We start from the raw sequence: 16,613 nt of genomic DNA, 5'->3' as shown, positions 1-16,613 counted from the left end.
AATTTCACTAATGTACTGGAGTCAATGAAAGCAGTATTAAATACTCATGACAGGTTTAGCCTTACATAACCTCAAAGAATGGGAAACACTAAGTGCTGTAGTTACTGCAGTCGACTTGGTCTACCACTAGATGACATTGCTTAACTTAGAGTATATGGAAGCATGCTCAAATAGACACGAATCAAAAGTACACACACACAAATACAAAGGGCTAGCCCAATATTAAAATGGCGTTCACTCTTTTCTCTTCATTGGTAAAGGTGGTTTTATCCTTCTTCATGTCCCTCAAACAGTTCCCCAGACATCCCCAGCTTCTGCTAGAGTCACACACACACAAAAACCTTTATTGGCACGAATCCATATAAACTACAATAGAATCTGTGATCAGAAAGAATGTCCCCTCTTAGAGGCCTGGTAGAGGAATTTTGCTACAGATCAATAATTTTGCTCTTATTTGAAGCTAAAAGTTTAAAGGTCATACAGTCCTCAGATGACCCTCCAAAGGTCGATCTGAGAGGAGAGGCTTTAAAAATACAGCATGAAGGTCATCATAAAATTTACAATGCAAAATAACATAATTGTTCTGCTAGAGTGCTTAATTTGTCCTCCCCAGCCTGGAAATGAGTCCTGATCCCCAGAATCCAAAGGGCTGCTGGAACAGACCCTTATACCACTCGTCACCTGCAACCTTTTGATGTTATTGTTCAATGTCTACCATTACTAAATGAATGCTGTTGCTTGACCTTATGATGCATCTCTTTTTATAGCATTAGGCCTTGTATTTTTTGCCTTCTTCCTTAAAAAAAGTCATTCCAACTTGTGATTAATCTTCCTTAAATTGCACAGCAAATGCTTGATTACTGCATCAGTTTCTTATCATTGACCACATAGATATTTCAATCTGTATTCAAACCTGCTTGAGTAGGGCAAGCAAGTGGTGAACTTGAAAATTTAACTGTGGTAAATTACCATCATGAGGTCCATATTCCCAAGTGGCAACTGGTATATTTAAGACACTGTCCTTTATGTCTAAGGCTCTTCATTTATTATCAGTGAAAATGCTGCTTATACTATTATAAACATCCAAAGCAAAATGTGCTGTTATCCTGGAATACGCTACTTTTGATGAACCTTTGTAGTAGGATTGTCACAGAACTTTTGGGAATTTCACTGATTTGTTCATCATGTAAATAATCCTCTCACATTAATTTTGTAATTATTACTAATATTGAAAACATGCATTTTAATATGTCAACAGTTCTTCACTCTTTTCACCCAAGCTGTAATACTTCAGGGTCAACAGTCACTGTGCAGAAGTGGTTAAATCAGTGGGATTACGTCCTGAAGATACCAATGATTCTGTGGGACTAAATTGCACTGAGTGGTTATACTGAATCTTTATAATATTTGTGCAGACTGTTGGAGTACTTAGCTAAATGGGTTCCTGGATTAGCATAAAAATGTACTTAAGACAGCCTCCTTTTTGTATCAGGCTGTTCATTTATTACCAATAAGACCACTCATTTCAGCAGTACACCTAAGTAAGTTAATGCTTAGGAAATCAGGGGTCTGAATACTAGTAGAAATCCTCAAGATCCCTAAAGGCTGCAATTTGCAACCAGGTGAAGAACTGATAATTTTTTTTTTTAGAATGCAGGACTTCAATTTAAATATTCTGGGAATGAGTACTTTCAGTGCTATCCTAAAAATACTTTCCTGGGGGTAAGCCCCATTTAATAGACCTATGTAGGATTCTGAGTAGACCTGATCAGGATGGTGGGGTTAGCTGCTGAGTTAATGCATGGTTCTCTGATGTCTGTGACTTGTATAAGAAAAGGAGAAGGGGAAACCTATGAGCATAATCCATTGCATCTGTTATGAGAGATTTGAGAATGCGCTTAACTTTCTCATTTAAATCAATGGGACTGACAAGTTCATTCATTCGATTCATTTGTACCCTGCTCTTCTCCCCAATGGGAACTCAAAGCAGCTTACACCATTCTCCTCTCATCCATTTTATCACCACAACACCCTCTTAATTTGGAATAGATTGTGTCCTTTTTTATTTTCGATTGAATTTTTTTCTAATCTTTGTTGAAGTATTGAAATTTGTCCTGCAAAGATTGTGTGAAGATCATTTGTTAAAGAATTGTAAACTACGTTTTATAGGAAAGACTGGGCTTTTTTTTAGGTATGCCATTAAAGGGGGGAGGAGTCATCTTACATTTGCTTACAAGTTACAGTTATATCCAGTAAATTTTGGGGAGGTAATGCAACTTTTTCCAGGAGGTCATCTTGCATTCAGGTTCGCCTTCCTTTTTAGTAAATATGATAACCAAATGTAAATGAAGAAGAATGATGGTTGCAAAGGCATGAATTAAAGTATTTTTAAATCTTTATTTTTCTAGGGGGAGGAGATATTGAATATTTAGATTTCTACAAACCAGTAGTGTGGTTCTGGATCCTTGTGGGTCTTGCATATTTTGCTGCTGTCCTGAGCATGATTGGTGATTGGCTAAGAGTAATATCCAAAAAGACCAAGGAAGAGGTAAGGAATTCTTGCAGAATTTACCTTTGCACAGACATCTTTCACTTATTTTCCCTTTCTTTTTCAAAAATAATATACTTGTTAGCATTTACATTTTATTTACATCTTTTATCAGACAGTGTTGCAACAGTATGTTCCAGTATTGCAAAAATACGGCCCCGGTCACACGGGTGGTTTTGGCCCGGAAGAGGGACGGATCGGGGGTGCAGCAAACGGGCACAATCAAACTGCAACATCTGGAAGTGGCGCACACCCGTCCCTGATCCGTCCCTTTAGGCCAGTAACGCGGAGCAAAAAAGAACCTGCAAAAGGGAAGGACTTACCTGAAACGCCGCAGCAAGCACGGCCATCAGATCGCCGGAGCGCCTGTCTTCCGGAGCATTGGAGGCTCCCAGCCGAACTGCGCATGCGCACACATGCGCAGCCGGCTGCCTCCGCTCCCTTCCGTGGCTTTTTCCCCAGCATCTGATCGTGCCAGGGAGCAACTGCACGGCAGCTCACGGGATCTGTCTGATCCCGCCACCGCGTGTCTCTTGGTGCGGCTTTAAAAAGCCACACTTTGGCCGCATCAATTTCCTCCCGTGTGGCAGGGGCCCATATTATCCTTGAAACTGCTTAATAGATTCATATGCAGTTCCCTCTCCACAAGAAGAAGAAGATGCCATCAAGTCACAACTGACTCATGGTTACCCCATTCCTGGGGCCTTCCTGGCAAGAGAGGAGCAGAGCTTTGCCATTGCCTTCCTCTGTGTAGCAACCTAGTCTTCCTTTGTGGTCTCCCATTCAAGCACTAATGAGGGCTGACCCTGCTTAGCCTGAGCTAAGCTGGGCTATTTGGGCTGAATCTCTCTACTAACACAATACCCAATTGTTGAAACCAAATAAAAATGGATACATTTAACAGAGAATTCTAACAGTTCTAGAATTGTTTGGGTCTTCTTTAACAGATGTATACTGTTCATGGGATTTCCCCCCCTTTTAGTTTATTGTACTCAAAGTTTATACTCAGTTCTATCAGAGAGAGCTAACTGTGGCTACAGTGCTCCCTCAATTACATTTCCCTTTCCAAGTTTTATCCATGAAATTTCATCAGTGGAACAACAGAAAGGTGGCAAGGAATTTTGGCATTCTGGAAAGCTGTAATTGAAAACCAGTAATTACCTTATAGCAAGACTCAACAGTTGGATTGATTTACAATAGAACTTCTCCTTCCCCCACATGAGATTTACTGTTCCTTTAACCTAAGTGTTGCTCACTGTAGAGCTCAGAAAAACAGTAGTTATAAGCAAGTGGAGCTAAAGGAATAACTACTAAAAGCACTTAGGCCCCGGTCACATGGGCCGGAAAACACGGGGGGGGGGAGGCGTGGCATGACAATTTGCAGTGCCTCAATTTGCGGCGCAACAATGCGATCAGATGCATCAACGGCAACCCACGGCTCCAGTTCTTGGCATGTGTGCTGCAACGCAGACGGCCAGAGGGGAAAAGCCGCGCCGGCGCGATCACACCACGGGAGTCCAGAGGCAGCCCATGGCAAACCGTTTGCCACCACCTTTGTTGAGGTTTTTTTAACGTGCATTTTCGGCGGCATGCCACGAGTTAGGCACAGGTGTGCTCCACTTCCCAGATGTTGTGGTGTGATCGTGGCCAGAAAATCTGCCATCCACTCGTGGCTCTGCCACGGCAAATTCACCGTGTGAACGGGGCCTCTATTGCTTTTTAGCTATCTCTGCTTTTACTGAAGTGATTTGTTACAGGTGACAATGCTTCACTGGAAGATATAGATGACAGCTTAAGGGGATGAATGAGGACAACCCATTTTTCCCCAACACGGCTAAAAGCAGCTCGGTGGCTTTTTTGTGAAAACGCAGTGGGGGGGAGAGTTAAATGTTGCCTTCTCCTCATAAGGGAGGGGCTGTGGCTCAGAAGGTCCTGGGTTCAATTCCCAGCATCTCCAGTTAAAAAGGTAGTAGGTGATGTGAAAGACCTCTGCCTGAGACCCAGGAGAGCTCCTGCCAGTCAGAGTAGACAATACTGACTTTGATGGACCAAGGTTCTGAATCAGTATAGCTTCTCCTGTTCATGCTATTCTCCTGCTTGAAAAAGCAAGCCCAGGAAACATATTTAAAAGAGCTGTGCATATTCTGACCCTTTAAAAAACAGCGGAGCAATGTTCTATTAAATATAATGTGCATTCCACTTAACATAGTGTTGCAAAGTTGGTATAGACACTAGGAGTAAGTTATGCTGATGTAAGGATATGTGTTTATTTCTTTGCAACACTGCAAAAGGTGATATTAAGGATGAGTCCAGTCTCATTGGATATGCATATAATTCAGGTGATTGCCGATTTCTTAACAGTCATATTCTTAAAATTCAGTGTGACCTACTGAATAGAACCATTTAAAACTATTTCTAGAAGTGGCAGCGTCTTTACAGTTCTTTGTCTTTGAAATAATGTGTTCAAGTTGTAAATAAAAAAGCATTGGTTTTGTTACATTTTGTAACACAGCTGTGTAAATGTAATAAAGAAAATAACCTCTTGATCCCTGATATATCACATATTGAAATATTTGTGGAGTATATTAGAGATTTGTGAAAATCCTTCTTTCATAAGAAATGTTGTAATCTGTATTTTGGCCCACATTTAGGGACCATTAATCCACCTTCAGAGGGGTCCACCTATTCTCATTCTGAGGCATGTGTATGCATTTGCAAGCATATATATATTAGTTTCACTTTGCATGTTTTTTTTTACAGTGATAGTGGCTATAGATGGTTTTAATTAAAATATAATTCTGTTTTAACAAACAGCTTGTTTTCTTGGGAGTGGGAAAAGGAAATCTGCTCTTAATTTACAGATCATATGAAGAGACATTGCTTTTCAACATAAATTGCTTAGGTTGTGTTCACTTCTTCCCTTAGCTGAATTCATCCCTAAATATATGCTTATTTGCATTTTTTAAACAGAAAATACTATGTTTTGGCAGATGTATTTGTGTCAGTAATCATGAGCATATCTTCTGTTTCTAGTTGCATTATTTGGTTAGGAAGTGCCAATATGAGTTCCCTAATTTTTTTGTATTCATTTATTCCCATGACAATCTGGTATCCAGTTAACAATGGAAGAGCGATGAGGATGATTGGGGGCCTGGAGACCAAGCCCTATGAGGAAAGGCTGAGGGACTTGGGAATGTTTAGTCTTGAGAAGAGGAGGTTGAGGGGGGACATGATTGCTCTCTTTAAGTATTTGGGGGGCTCTCACTTAGAGGAGGGCAGGGAGCTGTTCCTGTTGGCAGCGGAGGAGAGGACTCACAATAATGGGTTTAAATTAAGGGAGGGAAGGTACCGGCTGAATACTAGTAAAACCCTTTTTACAGTAAGAGTTGTACAACAGTGGAATCAGCTGCCTAGGGAGGTGGTGAGCTCCCCCTCACTGGCAGTCTTTAAGCAGCGTCTGGACAAACACTTGTCAGGGATACTGTAGGCTGATCGTGCACTGAGCAGGGGGTTGGACTAGGTGATCTGTGTGGCCTCTTCCAACTCTGTGATTCTGTGATTAACCTGAAAGACTTTGTTCTTGTAAACATTTAAAGGAGTATTGTGAAATATAGGGAAAAGGATTCCCGTTTTTTGCATATTCTCAGGGGGGAGGCATGTTAATCTGATTCCCGTTTTTTGCATATTCTCAGGGGTGCTAAACTCTTGATTGTCCCATGTCACTGGGATGAATCTTCTTGAAGTTTCTTTTCCACAAACACTGCATGGAAATGAATGGGAATGACTTAGCTGTTGCCAGGACATACATAGACATTTTTAGTCGGCTGTCCCATTAGGATGGTATTCAATCTATCCATCCTTCACCACCCCCTACCCTATCATGCAGGGCTGTATGGCTTTCAGAGTCGCAGCGGTGATCATGGGGAGTGTGTTACCTGAGGAGCCAGTTTGGTGTAGTGGTTAAGTATGCGGACTCTAATCTGGGAGAACTGGGTTTGATTCCCAACTCCTCCACTTGCACCTGGCTGGATGACCTTGGGCAAGCCGTAGTTCTGATAAGAGCTGTCCTTGAAAAAGAACAGTTTCTGTCAAGAGCTCTCTCAGCCCCACCCTACCTTACAGGGTGTCTGTTGTGAGGAGGGGAAGGGAAAGGAGTTTGTAAGCCACTCTGAGAAACCTTTGGGTAGTGAAGGGCAGGGTATAAATCCAATCTCTTCTTCTTCTTACTTTGCAAGAGCATGCCTATACAAACACCAGTCTGCTCCCAGTGTGACATTAGTATTTATTTGTTTATTGTCTGCCTTTTTCATTGAGACACAAATGGCAGCGAGGAGGATTATCAGATCCTATTTATCAAATAGGAGTATGAACTTAAAAATAATTTTCAATATCAGATCCATATTTCTGGTAGGACATCTTTTCTGTTATCCCAAATTTATGAGATATCCTTACCAGTTCAGGATTCCATTCCATTTTGGGGTACTGGAACAACTGTTTGGCAGTGCCTTGTTCCTTTCAGTTATAAAGTGCCATTATTTCCTATAAGAGTAGAGCTGGCCACCAGAGTTCCAGAGGACACGTCTACTCTCATAGAAAATAAAGGCCCTTTTAAATTTAAAGTGGCAAGATGCTGCTAAATAGCTGAGCCAACTAACCGCTTATGTCAGCTAGATCTTCTACCAAATCCTTTTAAAGTTTAAAAGAAGAGGATGGCCTGAAGTGGCCCTGGAGTTACTGGCTGGCATTGGTCCATTGGTTACTGCAGAGCCCACCCTAACAGTCAGAAAATGGTTTCTAGACTCCTATGAGGCTTAGTCTACAGATGGTACACCAGGTCTCACCCCTACTCATGCCCAAAGAGAGATGGAGGAAGTGGCAGTCTGCCTGCCCTGGACCATGCCAGCCCCATCCACCCAAAGGAGGGAGGGAGAGGTAGTCTGATGGCCCAGCCAGCTGTGTGCCACCCTCTCTGCACCACATGAGGGCTGGGCAGGCTGGCTATTCCCTTCCCGGTCACTGGGCTGGAGGCCACTGACTAACTGGCAGAAGTCCCAGTGGCCATAATGGCTTGTCTGCCCCAGCAGTAATCAATATAAGAGCTGCTGAACTCCAGCTTGTGTGTTCCTGGCAGCTTCTGTCAATGCAGGGAGACTCACAACATGATGGTGATGATCTATCCTCAGGCAGATTTTGAAGACTGCTGGATATAAATCTTTTAAATGAATGTTGTCAGCAGTTCTAGCCACTTTGTCCAGAATGGAGATCAGTTGCCAGTGTGGTGAGCGCTTCTGCTTGGCAGGGCAGCTGGAGGCAAAATGCCCGGCTTCTCCACAATACAGACACAGCTGTTGAGTGCGCCGTCTCAGCTTCTCCTCAGAAGTAAGGCGGGGCCGAGCGGTGCCAAGTTGCATGGGCTCTGTGCCTGCAGGAGGTGGAGAGGAGCCGGGGGAGGAAGGCCGGTGGAAGGTCTGAAGGGTTCTGCTGGGGAAGGCGAGAGCCTTTTTTCTGTTTTGGCGGCGGCTCTGTAACCTCCCATCAATGCGGAGACAGAGATGGATGAGGGCTTGTAAAGTGTCAGGGCGTTCACTGCGTGCAAGTTCATCTAGAATTTCGTCAGACAGCCCTTCAGTATACTGGTCAATAAACGCTGCCTCATTCCATGTCAGGTCTTGAGCCAGCAGCTGGAACTCATTGGTGTACTGAGCGACAGAGGTTTTATGCTGAGTAAGAGCCCTTATTTTGCGGTTAGCTGTTTCAGCTTTCACAGGATTGGCATAAGCAGCGGCAAAATGAGCCTTGAAAGCCTGGAAGTCAGATAGTAAGGGAGAATTCCCCACCAGCAAGGGCGTGGCCCATTTGGCAGCTTGCCCTTTAAGGAGGCTTAAAATGAAACAAACTTTAGCCTTCTCAGAAACAAAGTCCCGAGCCCTGAGCTCAATATACAGATTACATTGGGCAAGGAATGCCTGGAACTCATCAACATTCCCACCGAAACGATCAGGAGGATTTATTGGGCAACGTGGGGGAGGTGTACCAGCATTTGCTACAGCAACAGCATTTGTAGCAGCCTGTTGTTGCAAAGCAATCACAGCTTGAGTTAAGTGCTGTACCTGTGCTAGCATTTCCTCCATGGGGTCCACACCTCCGGTTGCTCCGTCTTCCATGGTGGGGATGTGTGAGCGTTGTGGGTGCTGGCAATCTGTCACGGCAGGACCAGGGGGCGTGACACAAGCAAGCAAAAGTCCAGGAACAGTCCGAGGTCAAGCCGGGCAAATCAGGTAGCAAGGTTCAAGCAGGTTTAAATCACAGTCCAAAAGCAGGGTCAGACATACCAAAGTTTCAAGTCCATAAATCACAACAATACCAGAGGAGTCAGAGATGAACGCAGGGTCAACAAAGCCAAAGGTCAAAAGCCGAGGATCAAGCCGAGAAGAATTCCACAAGGTCTGGAGCAGAGATGCAAGGATTCAGGTCCTGAACAAACGACGTTTGCCAGCACAAATGACTGCTGGCAACAGACTTGCATATATACAGTGCTAGCTAATCAACTCATTAGCTAGCCAGGAGTGAGGACAGGATCCTGTCAGTAATCAGGGCTAAGAGATCTTCTGGCACGCATGCGTGCATTCTGCCTTTGCTCTCTCAGCTGTTGTCTTCTTACATTCCTGAGCCTGGTTACAGGTGGAGGCGAGTCTGATGATGAATTACTGGGCTGCAGCAGAGACTGATCCCTTGCAGGTGTTCCCTGGGAGGCTCTATCCTCCTCACCACTTAGATAGCTTTCAGCTACAGGATCCAGTCTTTGCCTTTCTGCTGCAGTACTGTCCTCAGGAGCCTGTTCAGGGTCCTCAGGAGCCTGTTCAGGGGCATCAGCAAAGGCAGGCATGACATCAGCAGGGGCAGGCATGACAGGTGGCAATAGAAGGAAGAAGGAAAACTGTTACAGTTCATTGGCCCCAGTCACACGGGCCGGAAAATGCGGGGGGGGGGGGCATGGCTGTTTGCCCCGGAGGGCTAGACGCCACTGCCGTGGCAAACGGGGTTGTGTTTTTTAAAAACCGAAGTGTGCGCATGTGCCGTTCGGTGCTTGTACGCATTCTGTGGAGACTTGGGAAAAAAACCCTTTTTGCGACGGGACATGGGCGGGCGCTGAATGCCACGAACTACCACCGGAAACGTGATCAGATGCCCACCCTTGTCCCGTGGTTTCTGGAAACTAGTACCTCGAAGGTACTAGTTTTTTACGCCGCATCTTCGGCGGGAAGCCTCGGGTTAGCCACGGGAGCTCTACGCTTCCCAGATGTTGTGGTGTGATTACGCCTGGAAAATCCGCCTATCTTCCGTCTCTGTAGCGTGGCTAATGCTCCGTGTGACCGCAGCCATTGTTGGGTAGGCTGAGCTGATTAGCTCCCCTTATAAGATACTGTTGTTATGCACTGATAAGCCCACCTTGTGATCAGATACATGTTTCCATTTTAGGAAAGGATTTTAAGTCTGTTGTGGGGGCTGGGAAAGATGTGACATCTTCCTTAGCCCATTTTAAACAGGTTTCTGGCCTTGGTGGTCTTGGATGATCCAGAGATTAACAGAAATAATTCATCCCTGTTCATATTTCTGGACCTCTCAGTGAGTTTTGACACCTGAGCAATCTGTGTTTCTGGGAAAATGCAGTACAGCTGATTCCTGCCGTTCTTCCTGTCCCTCTTTGTTTGTGAGGAGGAGACAGATACATAAAGAGAGAGTCAGTCCAGTTGTCTCCTTTGCATTTGTGTGATGAACAGAACAGAGCTTGTAGACTATCATTGAGTCTTGCCAGGAAAGAGAGAGGTAAAATGCAAGCTTTTGCTGATGCTGTAGAGTTTGTCTGTGGGCTGAGGTTCCTTCCCCATCCTAGAATTAAAGAGTAGGAGAAGAAAAATAACAAAGCAACAACTATTGTCGTTATAATTTATAAAATGGGTTTAACTATAGTGTTCAAAGCATTGTATAACATCCTTTAAAAATCAAGTGAGAAAACATTCCTTAAAGTAAATTAAAATATTTTTTAAAAACCCAGAGTAAAGAATTTACAATTCCAGTTTGCATGGAAATTTTACCTCAGCTCAGGAATGATGTCAGGCTAGATAGCCAGGTTTTTATTTGCCAGTGAAAAGAATGGAGTGATGTTACCAAACCATTCTCCTTGATGACATTTTTCCACAACATAAATTCAACCACCCAAAAGAACCTTCCATAGCCGGGCAGGGCTCTTTTTGTAGCAGGAACTCCTTTGCCTATTAGGCGACACACCCCTAATGTAGCCAATCCTCCAAGATCTTACAGAGCTCTTCTTACAGGGGCTACTGTAAGCTCTTGGGGGATTGGCTACATTAGGGGTGTGTTGCCTAATATGCAAAGGATTTCCTGCTATAAAAAGAGCCCTGTCCATAGGTCTTTGATTACTTGACTTCCTGATATTGTGGAGTCCAAAGCTAAACCTTCCCAACTGACATCAGTGGCTAGGTCTAGGGAGCATAAAATGGACTCCTCTCCATATCTGTCACCTTGGCATCCAGCAAAAAAAAGATAACAGGTTCAAGAGCATGACAGGTTATGAGCTAGAACCTTCAAGGAAAATGTGGCCCTACCACCCAGTCATCACCCTCCTCCCATCCCATGGTCCTCCAACTATAAAAAGTTCTGTCTTGTCTCTGCCTCAGTCTGTTTTTCCATCATTCAGCCTAGTCTGAAAACTAGCACAGGGAACTGGCTTCTCTGTCTGATGTACAAGAAATTCACTGCTATAGTTTCAGAAGGTAGCCATGTTGGTCTGTAGTAGAATGAAGCTCTGATGGAGAGTTGTCTCTCAAAAGCTTATACACTGAAAAGCTTGTAGGTTTCTAAGGTGCTACTGGTCTCAGAGCTGACTGTTAGAGGTACAGGTAATTAACACCTTTCTCTGAACTCTCTGACTGTCACTTTGCACAGCACTTTGTGTGAGTGTGTATATATGTGTGCATTTATTTGTGATATATATTCACACACAATATACACATGTATGCCTCTGAAACTATGTGAACAGTTAGAGTAGAATCATTGCAAAGCATATTTTTCAGTTGCCAGTCACCTCAGCTGGTGCAGAACGATTTGGTCATTCATGATATTGAAGGGTGTTCAGAGGTACAACATTCATTGGTACTTTTCTCCTTTTCTCACACTACAAGAACTCGTGGGCACTCAATGAAATTGCTGAGCAGTCAGGTTAGAATGGATAAAAGGAAGTACTTCTTTTCCCAAAGAGTGATTAACACATGGAATTCACTGCCACAGGAGGTGGCGGCGGCTACAAACATGGAAGGCTTCAAGAGGGAATCAGAGAAACATATGGAGCAAAAGAACAGTAGTGGCTATTAGCCACAAGGTATAGATAGGAACTCTCAGTCTGGGGCAAGTGATGCTCTGTATTCTTGGTGCTTGGGGGGGGCAACAGTGGGAGGGCTTCTAGTGTCCTGACCCCACTGATGGCACTTGGTATTTTTGGCCACTGTGTGACAGAGTGTTGGACTGGATGGGCCATTGACCTGATCCAACATTGGCTTCTCTTATGTTCTTATGGTGGGTAATTCCCATCCTCTGATTATTTGCAAGACTGGCCAAAAGACAACCCTAAAATATGACTAACAAGAGACAAAATATTGTAGTTCTATTACACCAATATTTTGTTCTAAAAATGATGCACTAGTCCCTACCTAAAACTGTTTGACCTAAAACTGTGGTGTTTGCAAATAGCTTTTATTATACATGTCCAAATGAAACCTTTACAAGTTTGAATCACAATAAAATATATCCAAAGGTTTATTTTTATATACACTTATCCAAATTCCACTTCTTTGTCACCCAGATATCAAATCGATACTCTAACTCTCTCCAGGTTCACGTAAGCATGCTTGCATCTATTGTTGCAACAGTACTAGCGATCATCTGTTGTAGGATTGTTCAGTTATCTACAGTTACGTGGGACACTTAAAAATTGCTGTAATAAATTTTCTGCATTGCTTTACCATATGCAAAAAACTATGTTACATTATGTGTCTCTATTCAGATGCTGTACTTATTCAAAGTTGTAAACGTTTTATGTGGACACACTGTATCAGACATTAGCTCATGACATTAGTGCTCTAGCAAGGCTCTTGCAAAAATAATTAAACTTTATAGTGGAGTCGTGGGATATGTGGAAAAGAGTGAAGTTCTTTTCTTTAATATGAAATCCACAGTTTTCTCCCCATGAAACTCAATTAAAAAGATAAATATCAACAATAAGTAGATTAAATATTTAAGGATCAGAATTGGTCAGGGTAATGCTGGTTTTTAATAGATAATTTTAGCATAATAATTAAAGACACTAACAGTGCATGTCTGAGGGGGCAGGGTAAAAGTTGTCAGGAAGTCAACCACCCACTATGCTGGCATATCCCCAAAACATGCTGGTGTAACCTAAAGCTTGGCACTGCTGCACCATTGCTGAGGACTGGTGTGGCAACGCCATGAGGGGAAGGGCAGGCCTAGCTAGGACCATGCCCACGAGTTAGCTTGCAAAGCCACCTCAGCACAGTAATGCCCCCTGGTAATACTGCAGAGCTACACCACAAAAATTGCAATGTAGGCCGTAGGCATGCACTGATTCTGAGAAAACAATACCTTCTCATCAGCCACCATGTCCCCAGTACCTCAAGGACCACAGAAGGGAGATATGTGCCAACCCACACCCATTGGCTCCCAACCAAACCCCCATCGCTGTATCCAAGCTGGCTCCCCATAGCCAATATAAACTGTGGTCTGTGCACAGATAGGCCAGGTACCAGGTCACATGGCATTGAGCTATGTTCTTCGGCTCTGTGACCACAGGACTTAGTATCTTGCACCATGGTGATAACTCAAAAACAACCTGTGAATCTGATCCCCCCCCCCAGAGTGTACACCTTGCTACTGCAAGAGCATGCCCTGGGCCTTTTCTGCAGCCATGCTGACCCAGAGTAGATGAGGCAGCAGCCTGCTACCCCAGTTGTGTGTATGTGGCTCTAGAAATAATTGTATACAAGTGGGGACCTACAAAGACCTTGCAGAGAGGGGGTATCCATTTTACTTCCCCCACCCCTTCTCTGACACCCATACACCCTCTTTTTTCTACTCTTACCATTTCAATCAGTCACCCCATCTTTCTTTCCGCCCCCAACCCCTGTCTGTCGACCCCACCTCTGTTGTCAGTTTGGGAGGCAGTGACGTCTTCCATACCCCCAGCGTTGCCAGGTTTGTAGGAGGAGTCACTACTTCTGTCTCTAGCCTTGCCAGACTGGGGGGGGGGGAGGGGGCAATGAGCACTGCACCCCCACTTGGCAGCTTTGGCAGCTTGATGGGGAGGGGCAGTGGTGACTTCCGTATCCCCTTCAGCATTGCAAGCTCAGTGGTGGGACAGCAATTACTCCCCCCTGGCCACCTCCAATGGTGCCAACTCAGCAAGGGGGGAGTAATGATTTCCATGCCCCCCACTACCTCCAGCTTTGCCAGTTGAGGGGAAGCAATCATGTCCATACGTCACCCTCCGCCTCTCTCCAGTTTTGCCATCTAAGTGGCTGGGGGGGAGGGAGAGATCAACTGCTTCTTGTCTTGCTTGCTTCTCCTTGCACAGCAGCAGGTGCTGTGGCTGTGACCTTGGGCCTGGTGTGCCTCCCAGGGCCCACTGCGGCCAAGTCCAGTGCAGCTCACAGGCTTTGCCACCAGTGTGTGGCCAGGCCCAGTGCGGTTCTGCCAGAGCAGCTTGGCCTGATGTGGTTCCCAGGTTCCATCACCAGAGTGGCTGAGCCCGCTGTGGTTCCCAGATGCTGATGCCACTGCCACCATCTCAGACACAACACAGAGAACTTAAGGGTGTTGTCTGCACATGCACAGACAATGCTTTTGGTTTGGGAGGATTTACCCCCCCATGTGGTTTTTTTAAGTTTTCAGATTTTTCTGCAAACCTGGAGACTCTCTCAAGTTCTTGTTGTTTTTATCAGGCATTTTATGCCCTTGTTAGCCACCCTGAGCCTCCAGGTAGGGCGGGATACAAATCTAAAGAATAATAATAATTTTTTTTAAAGTTTGGAAAAAATCTCCTTTCTTTTAATATGGGCCCAAACTGCAGATTTAGATATCTACAGATAGGCCAATACTTGACTATTAGATATATAGATTTGTTTCTGCGACTTATATTATTTTTTCTAATGAAAAAGAGAAAATCTCCAAACTCTAGGTTACCAACATGTCTGTCAGGTGTTGTAATGCAGAAGTTGACAACACAAAGCCCATTTGCCTTATCCAGAGTGTAGCCCTTATCCCCAAGGATGACTGCAATCTGATTAGTCTATTGATCATTTTCACATCCTGGGGGCTTGCTACATGCTAGTGTGCCACAAGAGATACATTAATTAAAGTAATCAAAGTGTATGTGCTCAAAATGCTTACTGTGAAAGCTCTATAGTGTGCCTGTGTTATCCATTGCTCTGTTTTTGCTAGTCAGCCTGTACTGTGTGTAAAGTGCCATCAGATCTCAGCCAACTTGTGTCACACTTGTAGGGTTTTCAAGGCCGGAAATGAACAGAGGTGGATTGCCATTGCCTGCCTCTGTATAGCAACCCAGAAATGCCAATTTCTGGCATTTCCTTGGTGGTAGTGGTGGGGCTTCTCCCATCCAAATGCTAATTATGGCTAAGCCTGCTTCGTTTCCAGGATCTGATGAGATTGGGCTCTCCTGGGCTTTCCAGGTCAGCAGAAAATAATTGTGTGCCATTAAATTGCAGCCAACTCATGGCGACTCCAAGATCATGGAGTTTTCAAGGCAAGAGATGAGCAGAAGTGGTTTGCTGTTGCCTTCCCAGTCGTCTTTGGCGCTTTCCCGTCTAAGTACTAACTGTGGACAACCCTGCTTAGCTTCCAAGATCTGCCAAGATGTGGCTAACCTGGATCATCCAGGTCAGCCTCTGTTAGGAAAAAATAATTTCTGCTTTATCTCTACATCAGATGGAATTGGATCTTTCAATCATTCCTAAACCAGAGATGCAGCAAATCCACATGCAGTCCAAGGAAGCTGCTTGTTGCATCGTCATTTGAGCTACTGCTCTTGGCTTTCCTCCTTTCTGAGCATCAGCTGCTCTGGGGATGGGTAATACTTGTTCTCTCTCTCTCACACACACACACTGTCTCAAAGTTAAACTTTTCAGGACAGAAATGCATTGTTCTGGCAATTTTAATTCAGAAAAAAAGATCATTTATAATTTATTTATTTATTATTTGTATTTATAGCCTGCCCATCCTGTGAGTGGGCTCAGGGCGAGTAACATCATAATGGTACAATAACTACAGTTAAAATTTAAAACAGTTTAAAACAGTTTAAAAATTAAAACACAGTCACAATTCAGACAAGTCAGCTGGTTGTGGGAGGTTCCCTGACATATTATTTGGATTAGTAGGTGGGTGACAACACCCTCAGGGAGACCACATAGGGACACCCACTGTCTCAGCCAAAAGCCTGGTGGAACAGCTCTGTCTTGCAGGCCCTGTGGAATTGAAGATCCTGCAGGGCCCTAATTTCCACCAGGCAGGGGCCAGGGCAGAAAAAGCTCTGGCCCTGGTCGAGGCAAGACAGATATCCCTTGGGCCAGGGACAACCAGGAGATGTTGGTCCATAGAGTGTAACGCTCTTTGGGGAAGAGTTTAGGAAATACTGATATAAGCATTTAAAATGAATAAGTGTAGTACAGAATAAGTGTAGTACAGGACAGCATTTCTGGCATTCATTTTCAGCAAAACTAGTTTCCCTTGGATTTCTTGATCTCCTGTATATTTCTGCTCTTGGATTACTGAAGTACAGATTTGATCTTTTGATATCGTGACCCTTTGGGTGTGATTTCATTGGGAATTTTCCCTTAGTACATTTTCCTTTTCAATCAAATTCTGTACTTCATTTATTGCTCAATGGCTTGTCAAATATTTGCTCAGATCAAGAAGCTTAATTATTTAGAATGAGATTTCTAATGAAGTTCAATTTCAG

General features: G+C 44.1%; 1 protein-coding gene across 1 annotated transcript in view; it reads left to right on the top strand.

Annotated features, from left to right (window-relative positions):
* Positions 1-16,613, top strand: part of KCNK2 (potassium channel, two pore domain subfamily K, member 2) — a 144,530-nt gene that overhangs the window by 103,493 nt on the left and 24,424 nt on the right. The window contains exon 6 of the mRNA XM_015429098.1: positions 2,409-2,548. Within this exon, the coding sequence (XP_015284584.1) occupies positions 2,409-2,548 (140 nt within the window). The remainder of the gene's footprint in view (positions 1-2,408; positions 2,549-16,613) is intronic.

Source organism: Gekko japonicus, unplaced genomic scaffold (assembly GCF_001447785.1).
Source record: "Gekko japonicus isolate JY-2015 unplaced genomic scaffold, Gekko_japonicus_V1.1 scaffold1904, whole genome shotgun sequence".
Classification (NCBI taxonomy): domain Eukaryota; kingdom Metazoa; phylum Chordata; class Lepidosauria; order Squamata; family Gekkonidae; genus Gekko; species Gekko japonicus.
The sequence above is the reverse complement of the archived record's forward strand: the minus strand, read 5'-3'. Positions and strand labels throughout refer to the sequence as shown.